At 35.7% G+C, this 23,615-nt stretch overlaps 4 protein-coding genes across 4 annotated transcripts; 1 reads left to right on the top strand and 3 right to left on the bottom strand.

Annotated features, from left to right (window-relative positions):
- Positions 1-3,351: 3,351 nt before the first annotated feature.
- Positions 3,352-5,038, top strand: LOC132179512 (uncharacterized). The gene is made up of 2 exons (XM_059592248.1): positions 3,352-3,958; positions 4,101-5,038. The coding sequence occupies exons 1-2, from the start codon at positions 3,354-3,356 to the stop codon at positions 4,837-4,839; spliced, it is 1,344 nt and encodes a 447-aa protein (XP_059448231.1). The 5' UTR covers positions 3,352-3,353; the 3' UTR covers positions 4,840-5,038.
- Positions 5,039-8,059: 3,021 nt separating this feature from the next.
- On the bottom strand, positions 8,060-9,781 carry LOC132178503 (uncharacterized). Its single transcript, XM_059590931.1, has one exon. It carries the CDS (start codon positions 9,656-9,658, stop codon positions 8,336-8,338), a length of 1,323 nt encoding a protein of 440 aa, XP_059446914.1. The 5' UTR covers positions 9,659-9,781; the 3' UTR covers positions 8,060-8,335.
- Positions 9,782-16,202: 6,421 nt separating this feature from the next.
- LOC132177895 (agamous-like MADS-box protein AGL62) lies at positions 16,203-16,874 on the bottom strand. Its single transcript, XM_059590372.1, has one exon. It carries the CDS (start codon positions 16,872-16,874, stop codon positions 16,203-16,205), a length of 672 nt encoding a protein of 223 aa, XP_059446355.1.
- Positions 16,875-21,520: 4,646 nt separating this feature from the next.
- LOC132177894 (agamous-like MADS-box protein AGL61) lies at positions 21,521-22,105 on the bottom strand. The gene has a single exon (XM_059590371.1). The coding sequence runs from the start codon at positions 22,103-22,105 to the stop codon at positions 21,521-21,523; it is 585 nt and encodes a 194-aa protein (XP_059446354.1).
- Between the last annotated feature and the right edge of the window lie 1,510 nt (positions 22,106-23,615).

Below are 23,615 nucleotides of genomic sequence, written 5' to 3'. Positions count from 1 at the left end.
TTTTTAAAAATTATATTTTTAAAATCGCTACTTTTTAAAATCACACAGGCGTTTGGTAAAACATACTAAAAAGTACTTTTTTTTATCAATTGAGTATTTAGATAACATTAGCATATAATTGCGGTTTCATGACCAAATTACCAATAAGGATGAACAAGACAAAGAGGATGAAGAAAAAAAGAAAAGAGAAAATAAGGGTTTTAATATATTTTAGGTGGGTATTCTTGGTATTTTTTTCATTTCCGTTTTAAAAAATGTAACTATTGCGTCAAATATCTTTTTAATAGAAATCGTGATTTTGTTTTAAATTTGCACTTTTTTCAAATAAGCACCCTCTAATCAGCTTATGAAAATCGCAGATTTTTTTGCCATTTTAAAATTTGCGTTTTTAAAATCGCAATCCCAAACACCTTATAAGTTTCATAGGAATGCAATGTCTCAATTTGATGTGGCTATAAGAAGTTCAAATGCTACTTCCTCGAATGTTATTGATGATAACTCGAAAAATTCTATGGATAAATTTAATTCATTATTCTCCCAACACCCTATGGAAGAGAATAATTTGGAGTATAGATTCGAAGTAGATAGGTATTTTTTAGATGCGTGTGAAGCAACAAAAAAAGAGTTTGATGTTTTAGCATGGTGGAAGATTAATGCACTCAAATATCCTATCCTTGCAAAAATAGCCCATGATGTATTAGCCATCCCCATTTCTACTATTTCCTCTAAGTCCGCCTTTAGCATCGAGGGACGGGTATTGGATCCTTTTAAGAGTTTATTGTCTCCACTTACCATTGAAGCCTTGATTTGCACACAAAATTGGATAAGGAACAACCCAATTGACAATCGGGAGTTGGAGGAATTTGAGGAAAGTTACGATGAGCAAGGTAAATGTTTTATAAATTAGTTGAAACTTACTTTTACTTAGTTATTTTATTTCATTTAACTCAAATTTCTTTTATTGTAGATAGACCTCAAACTCAACCTCCAAATTCAATGAGTGAATTTTCTCTTGTCTAGAAGTTCATTAGTAATAAAGGTTAATATGTTTTGAATTGTCATCATATTTTACTTACAATACAATTATCATTATATTTTACATTTAATTGATTTCATGATTGCAGATGAAACTTCTCATCAATGGCTAGGTTTTGTGCTACACAATGTTTACTTCTACATGATGATGGATTCTCTAACAATGTATGTGGATAATCTACAAGTCTTTTGAGCCGGGTTTGCTAGCTCTGAAATTTTGGAAATAGATGGGGTTTCTTATTTCGTTAGTAAACCTAGGGGCTGGCAAAATACGTTTACGTGTCAGATTCGTGTCAACCCGATTAACCCGTAAATTCGTTTATGTTAATCCGAACACGACATGTTTATTAAATAGGTGATCCGTTTATGACTCAAACTCGTTTAACCTAAATCTCAACCCTAAAACTACGTGTAGTGTTCGTATCGAGTTAGCGCATCGCGGGTTAAGTTTATTAAACGGGTTGACCCTTTTATGTCCGAATCCGTTTAACCAAAACTTTAATCCCTAAACATAAAACTAGGCGTCGAGCTCACAGGTTGAATTGACAGCCCTAGGTTTTCACAACCCCAGTGAAAAAGAGGAAAAATTCTACACTTACAAAATTTTCTCAACGATGATGATTAATCACTTGGGAATCAACTTTTGAGAATAAAATTTTGCAAATATAGCAAGGGTTTAACAAGAAATATTAAAAATTGGGGAAATCTATTAACATTCCTTCTCATGTATAGGCTCAAACTCTTTTTTAATAGGTAAGGCCCAATACGTGAAATATTTAATTAATTTAAAAATTGAGGGTGAATTAACAGAGTTAATGTCTGATCGTAGGACCTTTGGCTTTTATATCATGTTAAATCACCAATTGTCCTAAAAGCAAGCTTCTAGAAAGAGATAAATTTAATCACTTAATCATTACTTTAACTATATATATTAATTTAAAAAAATATTAAACATGCTTGTTTTGAGAAAACACCAATAGATTTAGAGAGTTCTTATTTGCATATCTCATAAAATAAAAATAAATAAATAAACTTCTTACTTACTAATAAATATTTTTCTCTTTTATATCACGTCAAACTAAAAGGCACTTTTCTTTTTTTTAAAAAAAAAAAAAAAAATCAAGAAGTTATACCCTTTAATTATTATCTTAAAATTTAATTAATTTTAGCAAAAATTTCAGTTAAAAAAATTTGACGCTAAGAATTTTCTTGACATTTCGATTAACCCAGGGAGTAAATTGTCAAAAAAAAATACCTTAGGAACAAAAAAAATTTGACGCATTTACCCAAAATGTTTTGATATTATTTCCCTTAATTAAATCATGTTAGTACACTCACAATACCTTAACCTTTTAATTATTAAACTAAAATGGCTAATAAAAAGACAAAAATAACATCTACCATTCACAAACGCATTTATTTTTTAATAGTTTCTATCGGTTTAAGTTTTGAATACAATTGGTAACTTTTTTTAAGAAAATGAGTGATTTAACAATCTCATACTCCAATAAACTATCGTTGCATCACACCACTGCAATGGGATGAGGGATTTTTTTATTTTTTTGGGTTTTTTTAGTTTTTTTTTATTTTTTTTTATTTTTTTTTATTTTTCATATATATATATATATATATATTTGTTGGCTTTTCGTGGTGGAGATTGGGAAATTCTTCTTGTTTTGATGGTGCAGGTTGATTTGGTTTGGACGATTTATTTGGTGTTGTTGTTGCTGGCAAATGGGTACATTTGGTGTTCTTGTGGGGATTAATTTTTTAATTAAAATGAATAAAAAAATTCTAAAAATAATTATTTAAAAAAAATAAAAAAAAGTTTAGATACGCTCTTGGATGCCAGTATGGAAAAATAGTTAGTTATATTAAAAAAATGATTTTAGTTATTATTTTTTTAATATTAAAAATATAAATAAGTCATTATAAATACTCTTAATACATTATTTAAGAGGAATTATTTTTTCTTGGCCACAAAATTTTGGCAAGTCCCACGACTCCCACATGTTTAATTTTGACTGGAATGGTTCCAGTCACATCTTTTATTCCTTAGGTTGACCCTTTGAAGTAACGTGTAGATGGAAGTGCCGTTGCTTTTTTTCATTTCTTTCTTTTTCTTTTTTCTTATTGGAAATTCGAGGTCAGCCACGTCATCTTCGCCCACTCATATCTGACATATAATCCCAGCTGTACGCACTTTTACAGCCTGTTACCCTCTCAGACCTTTTCTCTCTCTCTCTCTTATATAAGTCCTTCTCGGTCGCACGCACACTAGTTTGCCTTTGAGACCAAGAACGCTCCTAAGTCTTGCAATGGATCCGTGCCCTTTTGTGCGGATCCTCGTCGGAAATCTAGCCCTGAAGTATTCCATAGCCTCCTCCAAGGCTTCCCAGTGCTTCTGCAAGATCAAACTCAAGAACTTTCCGACCCAGTACGCCACGGTCCCTCTCATCCTTCAAGAAAGCCAAACCCACTCCTCCCACGACCGCGCCCTGGCCGCCTGCTTCACTTTGGACAAGACCCACATCGACAATTACAAACTCGCCGGGAATGGCGACAACCCGGTCTTGCAGATTGCGGTCTACGCGGGGCGGAGAGGGGCGGCGTGTGGATTAATCAACGGTGGGAAGTTTTTGGGGACTGTCGAGGTGGAGGTGGATCTGATCGCGGTTGAGACGAGGGCTAGTAATATCCACAAGGGTTGGGTTGCTGTCGGAGGGAGCAGCAGGAAAGTTTCGTCGGCGGCGCAGTTGCACTTGAGCGTTAGAGCCGAGCCTGATCCGAGATTCGTGTTCCAGTTTGACGGCGAGCCGGAGTGCAGTCCTCAGGTGTTTCAGGTCCACCGGGATGTCCGCCAGGCTGTGTTTTCTTGCAAGTTCGGTTTCAAGAACGCCAACGATCGAAGTTCTTTATCTGGGTAATTAGTTATTGTCATCCTACAATTACTGTTAATTCTTTTGTTTGGTTGCTGAGAAAATTGAAGGGAAAAAAAAAGAGTTATTTAACTGTCAAATGAGTATTGATTTATCTTTATCATATATATATATATATATATGCAGGCCATCGATGAGCGAACGAAGCACAGCAAGAAGTTGCTTAATGGGCTCACACTTTCGCAAGGACAGAGAAATCGGAAAACAAAGAAAGGGGTGGCAGATAACCGTCCACGACCTCGCCGGCTCAACAGTGGCCATGGCGTCCATGGTAACCCCGTTTGTGCCATCCCAAGGGTCCGACAGTGTCAGCCAGTCCAACCCCGGCGCGTGGCTCATCCTCCGCCCCGGCGACGGCGCGTGGAACCCGTGGGGCCGCCTAGAGGCGTGGCGCGAGTGCGGCGGGTCCGACTCCGTCGGATACCGCTTCCATCTCCTCTCCAGTTCCGACGCCACCGCCACTCTCGCCGCCGGCGCAATCAGCTCCAAGAACGGCGGCAAATTCAGCATAGACATGACCTCCACCGTCGGTACCACCACCCCAGTGCACACCCCAAAAAGCAGCTGCGATTTCGGGTCCGGATCATTTTCTTTGTCCTCCAAACCGTCCTCCCGATCAGGGTCAGGATCCGGGTCGGAGCTCGGGTATGGACCTCTTCCACCACAAGCAGACGCGGGGTTTGTAATGTCGTCTACTGTGGAAAGAGCAGGGAGGTGTAGCCAGCTGGAGGTGGAGGTGGGGGCGCAGCACGTGACATGCTCGGAGGACGCAGCGGTGTTCGTGGCACTGGCTGCGGCCATGGATCTCAGCATGGACGCTTGCGGATTGTTCTCTAAAGAGCTCCGAGAGGAGCTTAGGCAGTAGTGTCGGTTTTTTGTCGTTTCATTAGTGGTTGTCTGTCGTTTTATTGCAGCAGAGGTATTAGCGAGTTGGTTTAGGTGCTAGGATAATTGGATTCTTTGATAAAGCTGAAAACTAACAGCAGTTTTTGGGTGTTTTTTTCTCCATTAAATATTGTACAGTGATGAATAATTAGGCATGCATTATTATCATTTTTTAATCCTTCATGCCTGTCATCTGTACAGCTTGTTCTTTCTTTCATATATATATTAATGTAGTTCAATGGGCATCCTATGACCTATGTTTGTAGGAGCCTTTATATTGAAGTAATCCATGTATGGTGTTGTACGGATACTCCAATCAAATTTAAATGAAATAAAAGATTGTACAAAGCACCATGTTCTCTACGGTTAAAACGGAGAGCTTGATGGGTATGGTGTATAATAATGTATATTACTTTTTTTTCTTTTTTTTTTTTTTAGAGGACAAAATCATTGACACGTGTGAAATTTGACATCATCAGTGGTTGAGCTCTCTAATCTTTAGCTAAAGTTAATGTTAGACAGCTCATTGAGAATTTTTATTTTTATTTTTTGGAATTTTGAATTTTAAAACGGCAGGACCCAATCGATGAAATTAGGTTGTATTAACGGTAGTCTGCAATGGCGAAAAGATAGGTAAAGAGCTTCATAGGACAAACAATAATGGATGTATTGACTTATAAAATAATAATAATAATAATAATAATGGATGTATTGAATGCGCAAACATTAATTCACCCGTTGTGCTGACGGTTGAAGTCGTTTCTTCATTAATCATAATCTTCCTCTTAATTGAAAGTTAGAATCGTTTATCGCTAAAGCATGATGGCTTTTGAATTTAATTCTAATTTGGCTTTTTTCATAAAATTCATTTCGACCCAAATTGATTTGCCCATAATTTGACTAGATGGGCTTCCCATTTTTATTTATTTATTTATTTTAAAGGATTCAGGTTTTGTTAGAGCATCTTCAGCAGAAGTAAGCAAACTAGTTACTAAAAAAGTACAAACTTTTATTTTAATTACTCCTTTTTCTATACACATTCCAACGAATTCTCTATTCTACACTTTATTTTCTTTAAATATTATTTTGTGTGTGAAAGAAAGTGCAGAAGAGAGAGAGAAAGTAAAAGAAAGAAAGTAAGAGACAAAAAATAATAAACAAAGTTTATAATATGAATAGTAAATATGCTAATCTGCCTATTTATTATTCACACTAGATGAAAAAAAAAAAAAAAAGACCGATTTTACTATTATTATAAATTTGATTATTGTTGTTCTACCTACTAGTGACATTAACTCCCCCTTGGGGTCCCCATTTCTCCTTTTTTTTCTTCTCCTTCGTTTTTTCTTCTCTTTTTTTTTCCTTCGTGGGTGTTTTTTCTAATATGTTTTGATGACTTTGTAGTGTTTACCAAGGGAAAAAAGGACTATGGTCGTTGGCCATTATTCACTTCTTTCTTTATTTTCTTTCATTTGAATCTGAATTTGAAATTGTATGTGTTTACTTTTGCTCTACACATATTGGGAAGAATGGTACACTTGTTCTTAAGTTAATACCTTTAACTGCACAATTGTTAAGGTGTCAGTAAAAATTACTATTAAATTTTAGATAAATTATGATTAGATTCTGAATCTAATGCTAATTTTAACTACCATATCAAAAAGTGTGCACTTAAAAATGTAGGTAGTCTATGTTGAAAATGAAATCATACATTATTATAAGGCCAAACAAATACGGTGCACAACCCATGAGCCTTAGAGGGGACAAGAGACTTTCTTATGAGGGAGATGGTGAAACAAAAAGAGAAATAACAAACAAATATGAACATTTGTAGCAGTACAATTATGGTTTAGATAAACCATATGCAATAATCTGTTGGCCAAAAAATTTGACTCATATTATCTGAATTTAGACAATATTAAAGTTTTAGAGCTGTTGTTGGAGATACTTTAACACATTGTGATAAGCATGGCATATCGCAAAAGGTAACAATTGGAGCATACTATCATATTTAGCCTCTATAACATGTAGTTTAAATCATATTCTGTAAAAAAAAAATCAGATGAAATTTGACCACTTATTCAAATATAGGGTTACAAGTTTTTTATTTTTGGCTAAAATTTAGAAAAAAAAAAAAAAAAAAAAAAAAACTGTAAAGAAAAATAAAAAGGAACATGTAAGTTGTAACCAATTTAATAAGAATGTAAGAATTACATTTTCTTATGCTTGGACATGACTTTCTCATGACAATAGATCATTTGTGCATGCCAAGCAATAACAATATGACTAATTGACTTTCTCATTTTCTTTTGCTTATTATTATTATTATTATTATTATTATTATTATTTTTTCTTACAGGCTCAAGCCCCACCGCACCGAGTGTGCCGTCTACCATTTATGTCGTGTCTTTTTTCTGGAGTTGATGGGGTTCTTGGATCGGAATGTTCAAAACTCGATCTATGTTATTCTGTCAGACCTACCTTGACACGTGCCACTCCATCGCGTGCATCGGCCTCGCCCACTTCCAACAGCACATGTCACTTCTGATTTCGGCAACCCTGCGACGGATCTTGACTTGCACGCGCTTGTCCGTAGTTTTTTTCGTTTTCTTGCTAGAATCATCCGACAGTCTTCCTCCAATGGTGTTTTGTGCTTTCTCCTGTTTTTCTTGTATTTTGTAATCCTTGCCTGTTGGGTTGAAGATGTGAATAATTTCTTAACTTGCGAGTCGAGGAAGATGAGTTTCGGTAAGAAGATGTTGCTACCTATATATCAAATTAAGTCTGTTTAGAGCAGACCTATTGTTGCAACTGAAAATTAGTCATCGGTTATCAAATTTTGATGTCATATATAGGTCTTGAATCTTAGATTGTTAAATATCTATGATTTGTAACCTTATAGTTTCGACTATGATTTTCTCAGACATTTTGCTTTGTAATGTAAGTTTTATGCTCATGATTCATCATCAATTAATAAGACTAAAATAATTTCTCCTAAAAGAAATGAATGGAGAGGATGCCGGCAAATGCTATTTTTCATTCCCCTTATCTTCTCCTCTCTCTTGTTTTTGTTTTTTAGTTTTTTGAAAAATCAAAATATTAAAAGAGGAAAGATGGTGTGGGGAATGTATTCTGGCATCCCTCGGAGGATGCCTGTCTCAATGGTGCAATTATGCAATCAAAAACATCAATACTTTTGTCAATAAAACATAGGATTCTCATTGTTTTTGCAATAGGTCACAATGTCGCATGGATCGATGTCCAACAAAAATTGGAAAAAAAGAAAAAGAAAAACAATCTCTACAAAATAGAGGCACAAGGAATTAAAAAAAAAACCTCCATGCCTAATCAATCCTCGCTTTACAAAATTTTAATCAGGAAAATACAGCCAAAAATCGCTGTTATTTTATCACTAGAATCAAAGAATGCACTAAAACGACGAGCTAACACCGCTAAAACGACAAAGCCCGACCCTACTACTGCCTGAGCTCCATTCGGAGCTTCTTGGAGAACAACTCGCAAGCGTCCATGCTGAGATCCATGGCCGCAGCCAGCGCCACGAACGCCGCCGCGTCCTCGGAGCAAGTCACGTGCTGCGCGCTCACCTCCACCTCGGGCTGGCTACACCCCCCTGCTCTTTCCACGGTAGACGACATTACAAACCCCGCGTGTGCTTGTGGTGGAAGAGGTCCGTACCCGAGCTCCGACCCGCATCCTGACCCGGATCGAGAGGACGCTCTGGACGATGCGAAAGATCCGGACCCGAAATCGCAGCTGCTTTTGGGGGTGTGCACTGGGGTCGTGGTAGCGAAGCTGGAGGTCATGTCTATGCTGAATTTTCCGCCGCTCTTGGAGCTGATGGCGCCTGCGGCAAGCGTTGCCGCGCTGGCGTCGGAATCGGAGAAGAGCTGGAAGCGGTATCCGACAGCGTCGGAACCGCCGCGCTCGCGCCACGCCTCAAGGCGGCCCCAGGGGTTCCACGCGCCGTCGCCTGGGCGGAGGATGAGCCACGCGCCGGGGTTGGATTGGCTGACGCGATCGGATCCCCTGGACGGCACGAATGGGTTGACCATGGAGGCCATCGCCACCGATGAGCCGGAGAGATCGTGGACGGTTATGTGCCATCCCTTTCTCTGTTTTCTCGTTTGTTGGTCCTTGCGAGAGCCCATCAAGCAACTTCTTGACGTGCTTGGTGAACTTCGATCTACCATGTTCTTGAAACCAAATTTGCAAGAAAACACAGGCTGCCTAACATCGCCATGGACAACCTGAAAAACCTGAGGACTGCACTCCGGTTCTCCGTCGAACTGGAATACGAATCTCGGATCCGGCTCGACGCTAACGCTCAAATACAACTGCGCCGACGAGCCGCCTTTCTTGCTGTTCCCTCCAATACCAACCCACCCCTGGTGAATATTACTAGCCTTCGTCTCCACCGCGCGGAGATCCACCTCCACTGTGACAGTTCCCAACAACTTCCCGCTGTTCAACCCACACGTCGTCCCTCTCCGACCCGCGTAGACCGAAATTTGCAAGACCGGGTTCTTGCCCTTCCCAACGAGTTTGTCGACGTGGGTCTTGTTGAGAGTGAAGCAGGCGGCGAGGGAGCGGTCATGGGTTTGGCTTTCATGAGCGATCAGAGGGACCGTTGCGTACTGGGTGGGGAAGTTCTTGAGTTTGATCTTGCAGAAGCAGGGGGACGTGGAGGGGTGGACGCCGGAGAAGGAGGCCTTGGAGGATATGGGAAATTTCACGGCCAGGTTGCCGACGAGGATCCGCACAAAAGGGCACGGATTCATTGCAAGGTTTTGGAGTAGAGATTTCCGAGTTCTTCGATTGGTTGGTGTCTTCGTTCCAGAGGCTAAGTAGAGCACGTTTGAAGAAGATATGATGGAGAGAGTTGGCAGAAAGAAGAGAGAGATTTGAAGTGCAAACAGCCTGTACTTTTACAGCTGGTGATCATAATATGAGATATGAGTGGGGGATAATGATCTGATGCGACCGACTTCACTTTCCTTATCAAAGCAAAGAAAGATGATTGGATGTTTATTAAAAAAAACAAAAAATTGGCACTTAATTATTTTTTCAAAAGCTTAAATTGGATAATGAAAATAGGGAAAATGTATAATAAATCCCTGAGTCAATCCTTCAAAATTTTAATATTCTTAAGTTTTTTTATTTTCAAAAATTTAGTCCCTGGATCAATTGAAATGACAATAAAACTCTTGCCGTTTAAATTTTTTAACATACGTTAAAGAAATTCAAAACGCATCGTTTTACTCTAATAAAATATTAATTTTTTATTAATTTAGTTTAAAAAATTAAATCTAAAAAAAAAAAATTAAGGGCGCCGGTTGTTAAAAAATTTTAACGGCAAGGATTTTATTGTCATTTCAATTGATCCAGAGACTAAATTTTCGAAGAAAAAAAACTTAAGGATATTAAAATTTTAAATTGTTGACTCAGGGATTTGTTATACATTTTTCCACGAAAATAAAACATGTTGTATTATGATTCTATGAATATAACAAAGAGTAATTATGAAAAATTCTACTTAGGATTCTCAATTGTTCATGTATCATCATTCTTGCTTACGTAGCACGTTCACATCTATTTTTTATTTAAAAAAAATTAAAAAAATAATAAAAAGAAATTCTAGATAATATATGAATTAAAATTAGTTATTGAATTAGTATTTATGTAAAAGAAGAAAAAAAATTCCAATGACCGATTATAATTTTGATGGTCACATCATTCGATGACAGTAGTTTACAAATAAAATTACTTATTTCATAAAAATAATGTAACAGTCACAACTAACTCTTAGATTTTTTAGAGTATTGTTATATAGTATATTTTTATCTTATAATTATCTTACAATGTTGGCGTAAGGATCCAAATTAGTCATTAAATCCTTTTAATTATTATTTAAAAATGATTAATCAAAATATTATTTGAGTGTCACGTCAACCTTAATATTGGATAAATCTTGAATAGAATTATAGTATTTACCAATTTTTTTTCTTTTTTAACATTAAATTATTTAATGGTTAATTAGAATTACCACATTAGTATAATGAATAATTGTAAAATAAAAAATTATTTATTTATAACCAACCAAATAATTATGAGAATGTCTTATCAAGAGCTCTTACAATTGCAGAGAATTCCCAACAATCAATCCCGATATATTACCCGTTAATAATATATCAGAATATATCTCTAATATATCAGAATTAGATGGAGTTAGTTATTATTTTCCCTTTGCGGAACAAAAACCAGAAAAGAGTAAAGAGGCGGTCAACGTCAACGAGTAAGTCTACGCAAGCTCACCAAAGGAATGCTGTAGGGTAGCTGTCCCTTATGCACAAAATTCATGGCATGCGTGGGGCTGAGCTGGAACTCTCAGTGCGCACGTACGATATGGTTGCCAGCAGGCAGCAGTTGCAAATATGCCAACCCAATTCTCTCTCTCTCTCTCTTACTGTCTCTGCAATGCGGCTTCTGATTGGCTACAACTATTAAACAGCTGTTGCGTACTTCAGCCGGAGGAAGGAGTGTCTTTGGACTGTACCGTGACCTTAGTGGGTCCCATTTTTTTTTTTTTTTTTGATAATCCGGAAAAACAGAACATGGGTCCCACTGAGACCACATGAGACTGCCACCTCGTCTGTTTTCAACTTGTTTATTATATAATTAAGTGAAAAATTAGAGACCCATGTCATTGCGACCAATAACGTTGAATTACTTCAAAAAATAGTCATGCAAAACAAATAAATAAATAAACTTAAGAGTTTGCGAGAGATTTCATTTAATTTTTTAATGTTTATCGAAGACCTATTGGAGCCATGAACAACACATTTTATAACATGGGAGCTTTTCTTTTGTTTTGTTTTGTTTTTTTTTTCTTTTTCTTTTTCCATTTTTAAATAGAAATCCGACACGTATTAAAAAAAAAGAAAAAAAAGTCAAACATCTCTTAAAAAAAATTCAATTTACTTTAAGTAACTTAGCCTCAACGTACCCTTCTCTAATTTGTTTTTTTCCCCCTCTTAATGGATAGGGCACAAAGCAATTATTATTTAAACCCTAAATAATAATAATACTTTTTAATTCCTTAATTGAGGGATTGAGATTGATGTAATACATTTGATCTGATTTGTTTATTTTAAATGAATGATCAAGATTATTACAGTAAATAAAAAAATTAAAAAAAAAAAAGAAAAAAAGAAAGTAAGGTGGATTGGGTAGCTATCGTAGTTGGCGAATTTTTTTTAGTGGACAAAAAGAGTGGTTTCCACCCTTAAACTAATAATTAGGGATTGCTAAATCATTCTATTTCCCTATAAAACTGGTTCGACTAAGAGTCTGTTTGGGAGTACGTTTTAAAAAAATAATTTGTGTTTTTAAATAAAATCGTAATTTTGAAATACTTCGGATTGCGATTTTAAAAACGCAAATTTTAAAATTGTGAAAAAATTCGCGATTTATATAAGCTGACTAGGGGGTACTTATTTGAAAAAGTACGAATTTAAACTAAAATCACGATTTCGCTTAAAACAATATTTGCCTATTTGGCCATGAAACCACAATTATATACTAATGTTATCCAAACACTCAATTGATAAAAAAAAAAAAAAGTACTTCTTAACATGTTTTACCAAACGTCTATATAATTTTAAAAAGTAGTGATTTAAAAAATGAAAAATTTTAAAACGTAATTTTTAAAATCGCACTTAATAAAATCACACTCCAAAACGGGTATTGACCTTAAATTAGTCATTAGGATTGGTTGAATCATCTCTTTGGCCAAAGTGACAGTTAGGTTTTTTTTAATTTTATTTTTATTTTTTATTATGATTATGATTAATAAGAATGCAAAGCTCAAAAGAGAGCAACTCCTCAACACAATTACAAACCCTTACAAAGGAAAACCAAAACAGGGAAAAACAAACCTACAAGCCAACATTACATAGTATAGCAGTAGGTAAATTCCTCAAAGAGCACAACAAAAGATTCTCCCTAGTTCTAGGAAACCCTCTTTTCTCAGCAAGTCTAGTCCTGACTTCCTAGAAAACTTGTTTCAACGGCTGCTCTTCAGTACTTGGAATACCATCATTCTAAGCTTATTTCTTGCGCGCCAAAACTTATAAACCATAGAACGAAGAACCAATCGATATATCAAACAATTAAGGGAGTTCTTCCCCCAACTATTATAGCCTAACTGCACAAAATCATCCCATATTACAGGAGGCATATCAATTCTGTAACGAAACATGCAAAATTTTCAGATTCTGAAACTAAAGTTGCATTCAAATAAAATGTGGTCACATGTTTCCAGTTGACTATGGCAAAAACAATACTGGACCTCACCCTTATAACCCCATTTGAGTAACCTTTGCACTCTTCTTTCTAAGGACTTCTCAAGTCTCTAAATTAACATAGACACCCTTCTTAAAAACAGTCCAAATTTATTTATCACATTGACCCAAACTAACTTTAGAAAGCTTAGCTTGAATATTAAGTAGAGCTTCTGATCTAGTTGATCTCCAAAAACCAATCCCCATTGCAAATGACTGAGGACAATTTGGCTTCAAGATTACTTTAAGCATCATAAACCACCCTAAAGTCATATTGCTCAATCAAAACATGCTGTCACAAGTCCAGCACAGATGGTCGTGGGACCATCTTTTGTAGCCAAGGGAATAATTCGACTGCATCAATAGGCTATAGCTATCCAAACCCCCCTTTTTTTTATTATTATTATAATAATTTGAGATATCTACTTAAAGTAAACAACCCAAATGAGAAATTTGACAAGCAGCCTCGCCGATTTGCCAAGGTTGCCTCTTAAAGGCAGGACCACGTGCATCAAGGCAGCCTCTATTTTGTCCTACTTGTCCAGCTCCATCGTCGCTTAGCGACAAGACAGCCTCCACTTGTACTGTCGGATCCACCCCAAATTCTCTTCGGATCCGTTTGATTCCAAATTGAAACTGTAATGATATTTAATACTTAATTCCGTTGTTATGTATACCGCTCTTATACAATTTTATGATATCAAAAATTAGCCCACATTATCATCTTGTATAATAGCGGTGTTTAATAGAATTATTATTCTCACATATTTAGGTCTTGTTTGATTTGTAAAATGTCCCAATAAGAAACGGGGGTGGTAGCGGCCATGGCCACCCTAGAGGAGCTCCGTGGCTGCCCGTGGCTACCCCAGCCACCCCAAAATGCAATAGGGGTGGTCACACCACCCCAAACAGCTCAGGGGTGGTCCCATCAGGCGTTTAGGGGTAGTGCAATTACCCCCAGCCTCTTTTCTGAGTAATCAACCACTTAGTCAACCACTTTATGTTTCATATTTTTTATTTTGTTTTAAGTTTAAAATTGAAAAAAACAATTATATGGATATTTTTGAAAAATGTATTCAATTCCTTAAGGATTAGCTAAGCCACTAAAAAATGAGTGACTTAGCTAATCCTATATATATAAGATTAGTAGTCCCATTAAAATAAACTATTTACAAGAATAATGTGTTAGCAAACAAATAAATAATTATACTTAAGATTAACTAGTCAATTTCAATAATCTATTCCATAAATCAAACGTGACCTTAAAAGAACATATGTTACAGTAGTGATGCCATGTGGCCAACCATCACATAAATAAAAAAAGGAAAGAAAAAAAGAAAGTTAATTACTTTTCAACTAATATTATGAATTGAACTCCACCCACCCCAAAAAAAAAAAAAAAAAAAAACTAAATGTTCTGGCCTTAACTAGACTTAGGCTTGGGCTGGTTGCCCACACTCGATCTAGATGTCCAAAATTGGATTTTGGACGGAGATCTGGGTAGAGATAATAACATAGGTTGGGCTTTTCTGAAAATTGAGGCCGAAAATATCTTAACCAAATATTTTAGGACAAAGCTCTTTTTTTTTTTTTCAAATTTAATCTATTAAATTGATATACATCTAAAATTTATGCTATTTTCACATGCATTATTAATAGAGAAGGTGATTCTCATAAGCATTTAAAAAAGTTCACGTGATTTAGTTCACTAGATTTAGTTAGAGAAAATTTTTTCAACGCAGTCTATTCAATTAACATGTATCCAAAATGCACGCAATTCAATTTAATAGATTAAATTAGTAAAAATTCTCCCAATTTACTTTGGATGAAAACTAGGCCTAGTCATGAAGGCTACAACTATTTCAAACTTTTGAAGGCAAGTGATACAAAATACCTCTAGTTTTCAATGGTTTCTTCATCAGTTTCTTAATTTCACAACCAATTAAGTTCCCAGGGTTCTCTTTAATCTTGTTTACGTGATCTCCAGTACTTTAAACCCTCTTTATAATTCCTAAATGGTTAAATCCTATCATCCTCATGAACACTTTGATTGGAAAAAAAAAATGTTATATGTTATATAACAAATAAAGATTATCCTAACAGGAAGGTTAAAAGCATCCACAGTTGGAGATGGATCGATTCAGATACAATTATTTGAATTAATTGAATCAGAAAAAGAAAGAAAGAAAGAAGGAATTGAAAAAAGTAAAATGAAAAAACAAAAAAAAAGAATGAATAAACTTGAATCAAATATTCTTGTGATAACGATAAAGAACCTCACAATGACAGATATAATAACTCTTTATGTATTTATTTATTTTAATTAAAAAGACCGTAACTACTCTAGTTGCACTTGCATGGGTGTAACCATAGTGGCACTTGTCCTAGATAGTGCAAATCGCAGACGCTTATTCAAGTTTGACTGAGACAAGCTATGGCTTAGTCCTATTATGATATCAGTGAGACTTAAAGCGGTTAATAATAATAGGATTGATGATTCTTATTTTGGGAGTTGAACTTTCATCGTAATACATGTCTAACTACTTTGGAATCAAAATTATTAGCCGCAATCTGATAATACTATTTTTCTGACTCTCTTGCTAGCTCCAGCAGTGTTTTTCTTTTTGTTAGTTTGAAAATAGCTTGTAAATTTAAAAAGAGAAACGAAAAAAAGAATGATTCAAACCAACATATATAATTACTATCCACAATGCCACCAAAGAACAAAGCCACAAGCATATGTGAATTAAAAAGACAAAAAAAGTTACAGAATTCTATAAAACAGAATTCATGACAACCTCTTATATATTCATGCATCAATCTCTTTCTTTTCCATGTCTTCTTAAAAAGACAAACAAAAAAAGAAAAGACAAGACATCCTATTTCCTACCCATCCTAAGCAAAAGAACACTAACCTAGTCCTCAGTTCTTGCAGACACGATCGTGTCCGAGATCGATTTAGTGGTCTTGCAATGCACCAACTTCAATTGCAATGCCCTTGTCCTCCAAACCCTAACCCAAAACCACTACCACCGACATTGTCAGTACCACCGACATTAATCCAACTCAGATTATCCACGCCATAGTTGTACGATGGCTGTAACATCATAGAGCTTGCAATATTCCTCGACTGAAGATCATTAGCTTTTGCTGCCAACCTACTCCTCATCTCCTTCATGGCTGCCAAGTATTGCTCAAGCTCTTCCAACCCCATATACTCCATCGGCTCCTCCCACAAGAACCTATTGTTTCCCATCTTCTTTGCCTCTTCCGCCGCCGCCAACCGCCTCCTCTCAGCCTCCAACTCCTTCAGCGACTCCTCGTACTGCCTGTTAAATTCCTCCACCGGCAAAGGGTTCTCAGCCGCAGCCGCGGCGGAGGCTGAGCTTCCTGCATGGGAGGAGCTTCCGCCAAGGAAGCGGTCGAGAACCGTGTCTGCACTCGGGTGCCCGAAGCAGAAGAGCTTCGTCCCCGGCGATTCCGTTATAATGGCAATCTCCGCGCCGGTCAACACGCAGAGCTCGCTCGCTTTCTTGAAGAGGCCGGACCGGCGCTTCGAGAATGTGACATGCTGGGCGCTCCGTTTCGTTAGTTGCTTGATTTCGATCTTTTTCCGGCCTTGCGATGTCTTCTTGGTTTTCTCTTTGGAATCCATGGCTGTGAATATGAAGAAGACGGTGATCAGAAATAAAAATTAGACGAAGGCGGTGTAATTGTTTTTATTTCTGTTTAGGGTTTTTTTTTTTTTTTTTCCCTCAAAAAAGCGTAATACTGAAAATACCGTAATTTCAGTTAATCCTCACAGTTGAAAAGAGTTTGAACGGCGATAATGATGCCACATCTATATATAATCGGTCACGTTTATTACTGCTACCGTACGATCTAAATCATCCAGAATAAATTCAATAAATGAAATTAGTTGAAATTAAATCTAAATAAAATAAAATACAAAATCAATGAAATTGAGATCAGAATATTTGATTGTGTTAGATTCATGATTATATCTTCTCTTGGTTGTCAATCACCAAAAACTAGAGAAATATATAATAATGATCAAACGTGGGGTTGTGATGGAGAAAAAAAAAATCAAACGGTGGAAAAATAATGGTGACCAAAATATTTGATTGCCTAAGTTTATTATTATGCTTATAATTATATCTTATCTTAATTGTCAATCACCAGAAAATTAGGAGATCTCGCTGTAATGACATGTTTGAAAAACTTTTGAATATTGAGAATGGTCAAATGTGGTAGCAAAGAGCAGAAAAATAATAATAATAATAATAATGTTAGAAATCATATTTTTACCATATCTCATAAAGTTGATGTGTGAGTTCTAAGTAATTCTTGGATTAGTCATTGTTAAAAATAAAAATTTTTTTTAAAAAAAAGGAGAAAAAACCTCAGTTAACGTTTTTACAATTATTTTTTTAAACTTTAAAAACTCTCAATTTAGTGTATTCAACTTTAAAAAGTTTACAATATTACTCTTAATTATAGTTAAGTTTTGGGTTAAATCAGGCGGAGTATACGTAAAATGTATCTTATACTTTTGTATTTAATTTTTAAATTATTAAAATTAAAAAAAAAAAAAAAAAAAAAAAAAAGAACCCACAACTTGTTTGTGGGTTAGCCCAGCAACAAAATTTTCTTTTAATTTATTTTTAATTTTTAAACATGGGTATTTTGTCATCCTCCATTATGATTTAACAAAAAAATCCCTGTAATTCTAACATTTACAACCCTAACCGTCTCTTTTCTCTCTAACCACTAGAGAGAAAAGCGAAATCCTTCAGCCATATAGGGGAGGAGGGTTGGCCGTTTGGCTGCCTCCCTCCTCTCCTCGTCCTCTTCGCTTCGGTGCTAGTTATTTACCTGATGCCCTAGCTCTAGTGCCTCATTTCTTCCCCTTCCTTGTCGCTCCTTTTCCCCTCTGTTTTTCTCCGTTTTTACCCCTTCCCTGCAGCTTTTCTTCCCTCGCCTTCATTTTCTGCAGCAGGCTCCTTGGCCGTGTTTTGGCTCTTTGTGGATTCGGATTTTGTCTGTGGTCGCCACCGACCTATGTTGCCGCTTCACTGCCCGCTATTAGGGTTTTCTTTCATGCGTCCCCACCGCGTCGAGCTCCCACGCCCCTTACGCGGCGGTTTTCGGCCTGCACGGGTCCGGCTCCCTTCCGACTATCGTCTTCCCACTTTGTTCTCCTTTTTCCTTGTTTTTTTCCTGCTTTGGTGGTTCCTTGTTGTTTTTTCCCCTTTTTTTCTTGTTTGTGGTTGTTTTCAGGTCCTGCTTTGCCGGTCTTCTCTGCTCCTGTTCGCCATCCACCATCCACTCTTGGGCCTTTCGACGAGTCCCCGCTGCGATGAGCTTCCATCGCCCCTTCGGTTTTCGGTTCCCGGCGTGTGCGTGATCGGAGTGTGCTGTTTCTTTTCTTGTTTTATTTCCCTGTGTTGTTGCTTTTTTAAGATGTATTTGTGTTTTGGCGTGTGTTTTTTTTTCCTGTATTGTTTAATTTCCCTGTTTTGTTAGGCTTGTAATAAGGCTCTTTCTTCTCTCATTCGATCTATGTCGCATTCGGGTTAATTAGTTTTGGTCCAGACCTTTGGATTGTGGATGTGATCATTATCCTGGCCTTCGGGTCGAGGAGAAAGAGTTTCGGCATGTGAGTCTTTCTGCTCTTAGGGTCGAGGAATAATTGTTATCCATGCATTTAAATGAGTCTGTCTGTCACAGATCTAGTACTAAATCTGATTTTAGTCATGAGTTAGCGGATTGGTCTCGAATTTTGTACTAAACCTGGTAATCTTGTAGCTTTATGCTATGGTTGCTTCAGAGCTTTGCTCTGTGATGTAAGAGTGTTATACTCGTGGTATTATTGAATGAAATGTTATGTTTTTCTTAACAAAAAATCCCAACGAATTGTTAACATTGCAAATTTTTTTAAGTTGGTTATACTAAATTAAGCGTTTTTAAAGTTTAGGAGATGATTGTAAAAGCATTGAAAGTTCAAGAGAGTTAAGTCAGTTTCCCAACAAAAAAAAAAAAAAACAGACAACAAATGTTAGTTGAAACTGACATGTCAGCCAGCATTGTAAGATATATATAGTTGTAAGACAAATTTAATTTCTAGCATTATTCAAAATAATAATTTTCCTTTCTTTTAATGACTCTAGAAAAACAAATAACAAGAAATCTTGGAATGCAATATGAAAATCCTAAAAATTAATTGTGTGAAAATTTTCTTTCCTTACAAAATTGGCATATAGAATCCTCTCCCCTTATAACTTGGGGCGAATATTCTCTAGTCAGCCCTAATATCTTATTTGGTCTGTTTTATTTTATTGACAAAATGTGTTTATTTATTGAAATCTAAATGAAACTGGACTAGACCCATCATCTTATAGTACCATCACTTGCGTTATCTTTTCTTTCTTTCTTTCCTTTTTTTCGTGATTTTTCTTGGCAAATTTAAAAGATACATTAAATATCAGAAAGCAACTCAGAAAACACAGAAACAATGATAATAGGTATGGGCACAAAGAGGAACACATTTTAGCAAAATATTTTTCAAAACTAAATATATAGTAATAATAAAAATCGATTTTGAGAAAATTGTATGATTTTAATTTTTAATCACTAATCCTTCTGTATGTACCACCCGAAAAATAAAATTTTATTTATTTATTTATTTTTGGCTGTATAGTTCAATGTAATTAAGAGAGTTATCTTCATTAGCTACTATGGCATTGATACACAAAAATCTAGTTTTCACTAGCTAGATCCATTAATCATGTTGATTATTGGTTAAAGCCTTGCAATTGAGGAATTGGAATTGGGAGGTTCTTCTTCTTGTCATCGTTTTTTTGTTTTGGTGGCGTTACATCATCCCCAGGCGATGTAGGTTTTGGGAGATGATGAATATAATTACTCTATAAAAATAAAAATGAAAAAGAATGGTGGAAAAGGGAGATAGAAGATGAATAACCCCTTTAATATAATAAATTCCTTAATGGAGGCAAGGAAACTATAAAATAATTGATTGTTTATAAGGGTGGGAATTAGGTGTGGAAGGAGTCTAGCTCTTAATTTGGACAAACTTTGGCTCAAAGTCTAATTAATTCCATTGTTGAGGAGAAAATAACTTCTTTTTTTCCTGGAAAAAAAAAAAAGAAAAGGATTAGACACTGAGATTTCACTGATGCGCCTTTAAAAAATAAATAAATAAATAAAATGACACGTAATTTTAGAGGCTTAGAATACTCTTTGACTGACTTTATAGTAATGCTAATAGATTATAGAGAGCTGGATATAAACTTTGATTCATAGACTTATATATATATATATATATTCAGAAATAACTCTTGTTGGACCTGGCTGCTCCATTGGGCCTAACAACCCAAATATGCGACCCATTCAGCCTAGAATTCAGGAATAAAAGACCAACTAAAACAGCCCATTATAAGGCAATAATCATAGGGATATGGGAGGTGGCAAACATTCAAGCGTTATATTCAGGATTTCCTCATTATAAAAGGAATACTCTCTTCAAACAACATTGTCTTAGATATTTTTAACTTAATTATCGGAGTGTTCCCTGCAATATCCTGAGAGACCGACAGAATCCAGTAATTTTTTTCTCTATTTTGCAGGAGCTTCATCCCCGGTCGGGCCATCCAAAAACTATTACCACCTATAGTTTTATTAGTTGACTTTATTCCCAATATCAGTGAAACTCCATTCTTTCCTTTGGAAGAAAAGAGATGTACAACTAACCTAAAAGACCATTGGTATTAATGCCCCTCTAGGTTAATTTACTCTAGAAAAAAACCAGCAATGCCCTATATCATTTGCAGCCAAAAATGGCAAATAATTAGTGAACTCTTTGCAATCTAGTAATTGGCTTGTTTTCCTAAATTCTTCTTGAGCTCATTCCACATATAACACTAAATTGTTGCAGCTTGTCTCTTGCAATGGAGGTACATTATTTTCAGGATTTGGCTTAAAGTGCTTTAAAAAATAAATAAATAATCAACAATCCAGATTTAATTTCACCTTTTTTTTTCTTTTTTTTTTCTTTCCCATAAAAACTTAAAATTAAATCTGAACCAATACCAAAAGCCAAATCTTTATTTCCAAACTCATAATTATTTATTTACAATCATAATTGAAAGAGGAATTAGCAGCTAGTAGCTAGCTAGCTAGACCATAATATTATCACTATAAAAGATTAAAAAAGAAACAATTAAAAAGTGGGGAAATTAAGAAAATAAAAAGAGATGCATATATAATTGAGAAATTAATTGATTAATAAAGCAGATTATGTCCATTGGGGATGATGAAAGCAGCAGCCTTGCTCTCCAAAAACTCATCATCAACTTTCCCCCCACCATTCAATATCACAGCAATAATATTCTTCTTCAACTCCTCCATTGAAGCCCTCAGCTGCTCCAACTCATGCAACCCAAGCTCCCTGATTGGAGCCTCCCACCAGTGTTCTCTCTGGTTAAGCCTTCTCATTTCCTCAAGTAAATCTCCATGCTTCTTCTCAGCTTCCACCTGATTGAGAATTTCAGTGAGATGAACATTGAGCTCATGAATGTTGTAAATGCTTCGATGGGCTTCAAGAAGTTGGTGTTTCTTGGAGCCTGGTGCTGAAAGAAATCGATCAAGAATTGTCTCAACTTTAGGGTGACCAAAAGAGAAGACCTTGTTGCCTGGGGAGAAGACGATCATGGCAACCTCAACCCCACAAAGTGTGCAAAGCTCACTTGCTTTGTTGAAGATTCCCGACCGGCGTTTGGAGAATGTTACTTGCAAATGACTTTTTGTTTGAATCTTTGTGGTCGCTGTCTTTTTTCGACCCGTACTAGGATTTTTCTTCATCACCATAGTTGTTTAATTTCTTGATTTGGAGTACTTCTGATGATGATGGTTGGGGAAACCCAGGCACTTATATGGGTTATTTTTACTTTGATAATTTAATTACTGCTTAAAAACATTAATCTTGTGTCTTAATTGTTTATTACTTTGGATTATTAATCCAAGATTTGGAAGTTACAAAATCTTTTTCTTTTTTTTTTAGTACTGTATGCATGATTGCTATATAACATAATTATATATTTGTAGCTTTTGTGTATATATATATATATAAACCACACATTAGTGGGGGATTAATATTTTAACTAAGTAGAATTATAATTGACTTTTTTTTTTTTTTTAAATAGATTGAAAAAGTAATACTTTAGCCAACACATTGCACTTGTTTTGGAATTTATACATTGTAAATGGTCAGAAATGGGGGGGAAAAAAAAACATCATTGTAGTTGGTATTATGTATAGATATATAATTAATGTTTTGGAAGCCAGAAAGTTCTATTAGATAAATTTGTTTTTAAATGATTTATATAAATTCAGGAAAGAGAATTTTTCATATATGAAATTTAAGAACCATGAAGCTATGTTTAATATCAATAACTACGAAAACGATCAAGGCATGGAAACGTTACCACCTTTATGATTGTCCTTGGTCTTCGTTTAATTAGCTAGGTGGTCCTAGGGTGGAATTAATTGGTTGGGTTGGTCTGGATCTCGAGTATTAAAAAATAAAAAACATTGTTCATGAGGTTCCAATTGATAATAACATACGTTTCCTAAAAGTATAGGGTTAAATATACTTTAACCCTATTGACTAATTAGTAATTAATAGCAATTTTTAATAAAATTTTACAAATTGATAGTTGTGACATTTAAACAAACCCATGGTGGCTCGTGGTCATCTCTAGTGGGTTGGGAACTTGGGGTGACAGTGACTTCTAATGGGTTGAGGTGGCTCATGACCACACCCAGATGTGGCTAGAGTGATCGCCCCTAGCAATCATGATGTCAGAGAACAAAACGATCCTTGAGAGTTTATTAATTTCCTTATTGTGATTTTTTTCCCCCTTTTTTTTTTCTTTTTTTTTTTTCTTTCTCGAGTAACCAGTCCCGCCAGACCGTGATACATAGCACGCGGCGTGCCATGCACACCAGTGCAAATTTTTTTTTTTTTTTTTTTAATTAAAATTTAAAAAAAAAAAAAAAAAAATTGCAATAGCGTGCCATGCATGCCGCGTGCTGTTTTAGTTCACCCTAGTCCCGCCTACCCAAAATTATTGTGTTTTGTTAGCCAGTGAACACTAACAGAATAACGAGATTTGTCCATAACATGCTTCCTTTAATCTCAATTGGCCCTCACAACTACCTTTTCTTTTCTTTTTTTCTTTTTTTCTTTTTTTAAACCGAACACATAAACCAAGACCAGCCCATACCTTCTTCGGTCTACCCATCCTTCATCTCATCGAAACCAATCAATTGGGTTACACCAACCCGCATCCCACACATAAAAGTTGATAAAACTCCT

This window comes from Corylus avellana, chromosome ca4 (assembly GCF_901000735.1).
Source record: "Corylus avellana chromosome ca4, CavTom2PMs-1.0".
Taxonomy (NCBI): Eukaryota; Viridiplantae; Streptophyta; class Magnoliopsida; order Fagales; family Betulaceae; genus Corylus; species Corylus avellana.
Note: the sequence above shows the minus strand (reverse complement) of the source record. Positions and strands in the feature narration are given on the sequence as shown.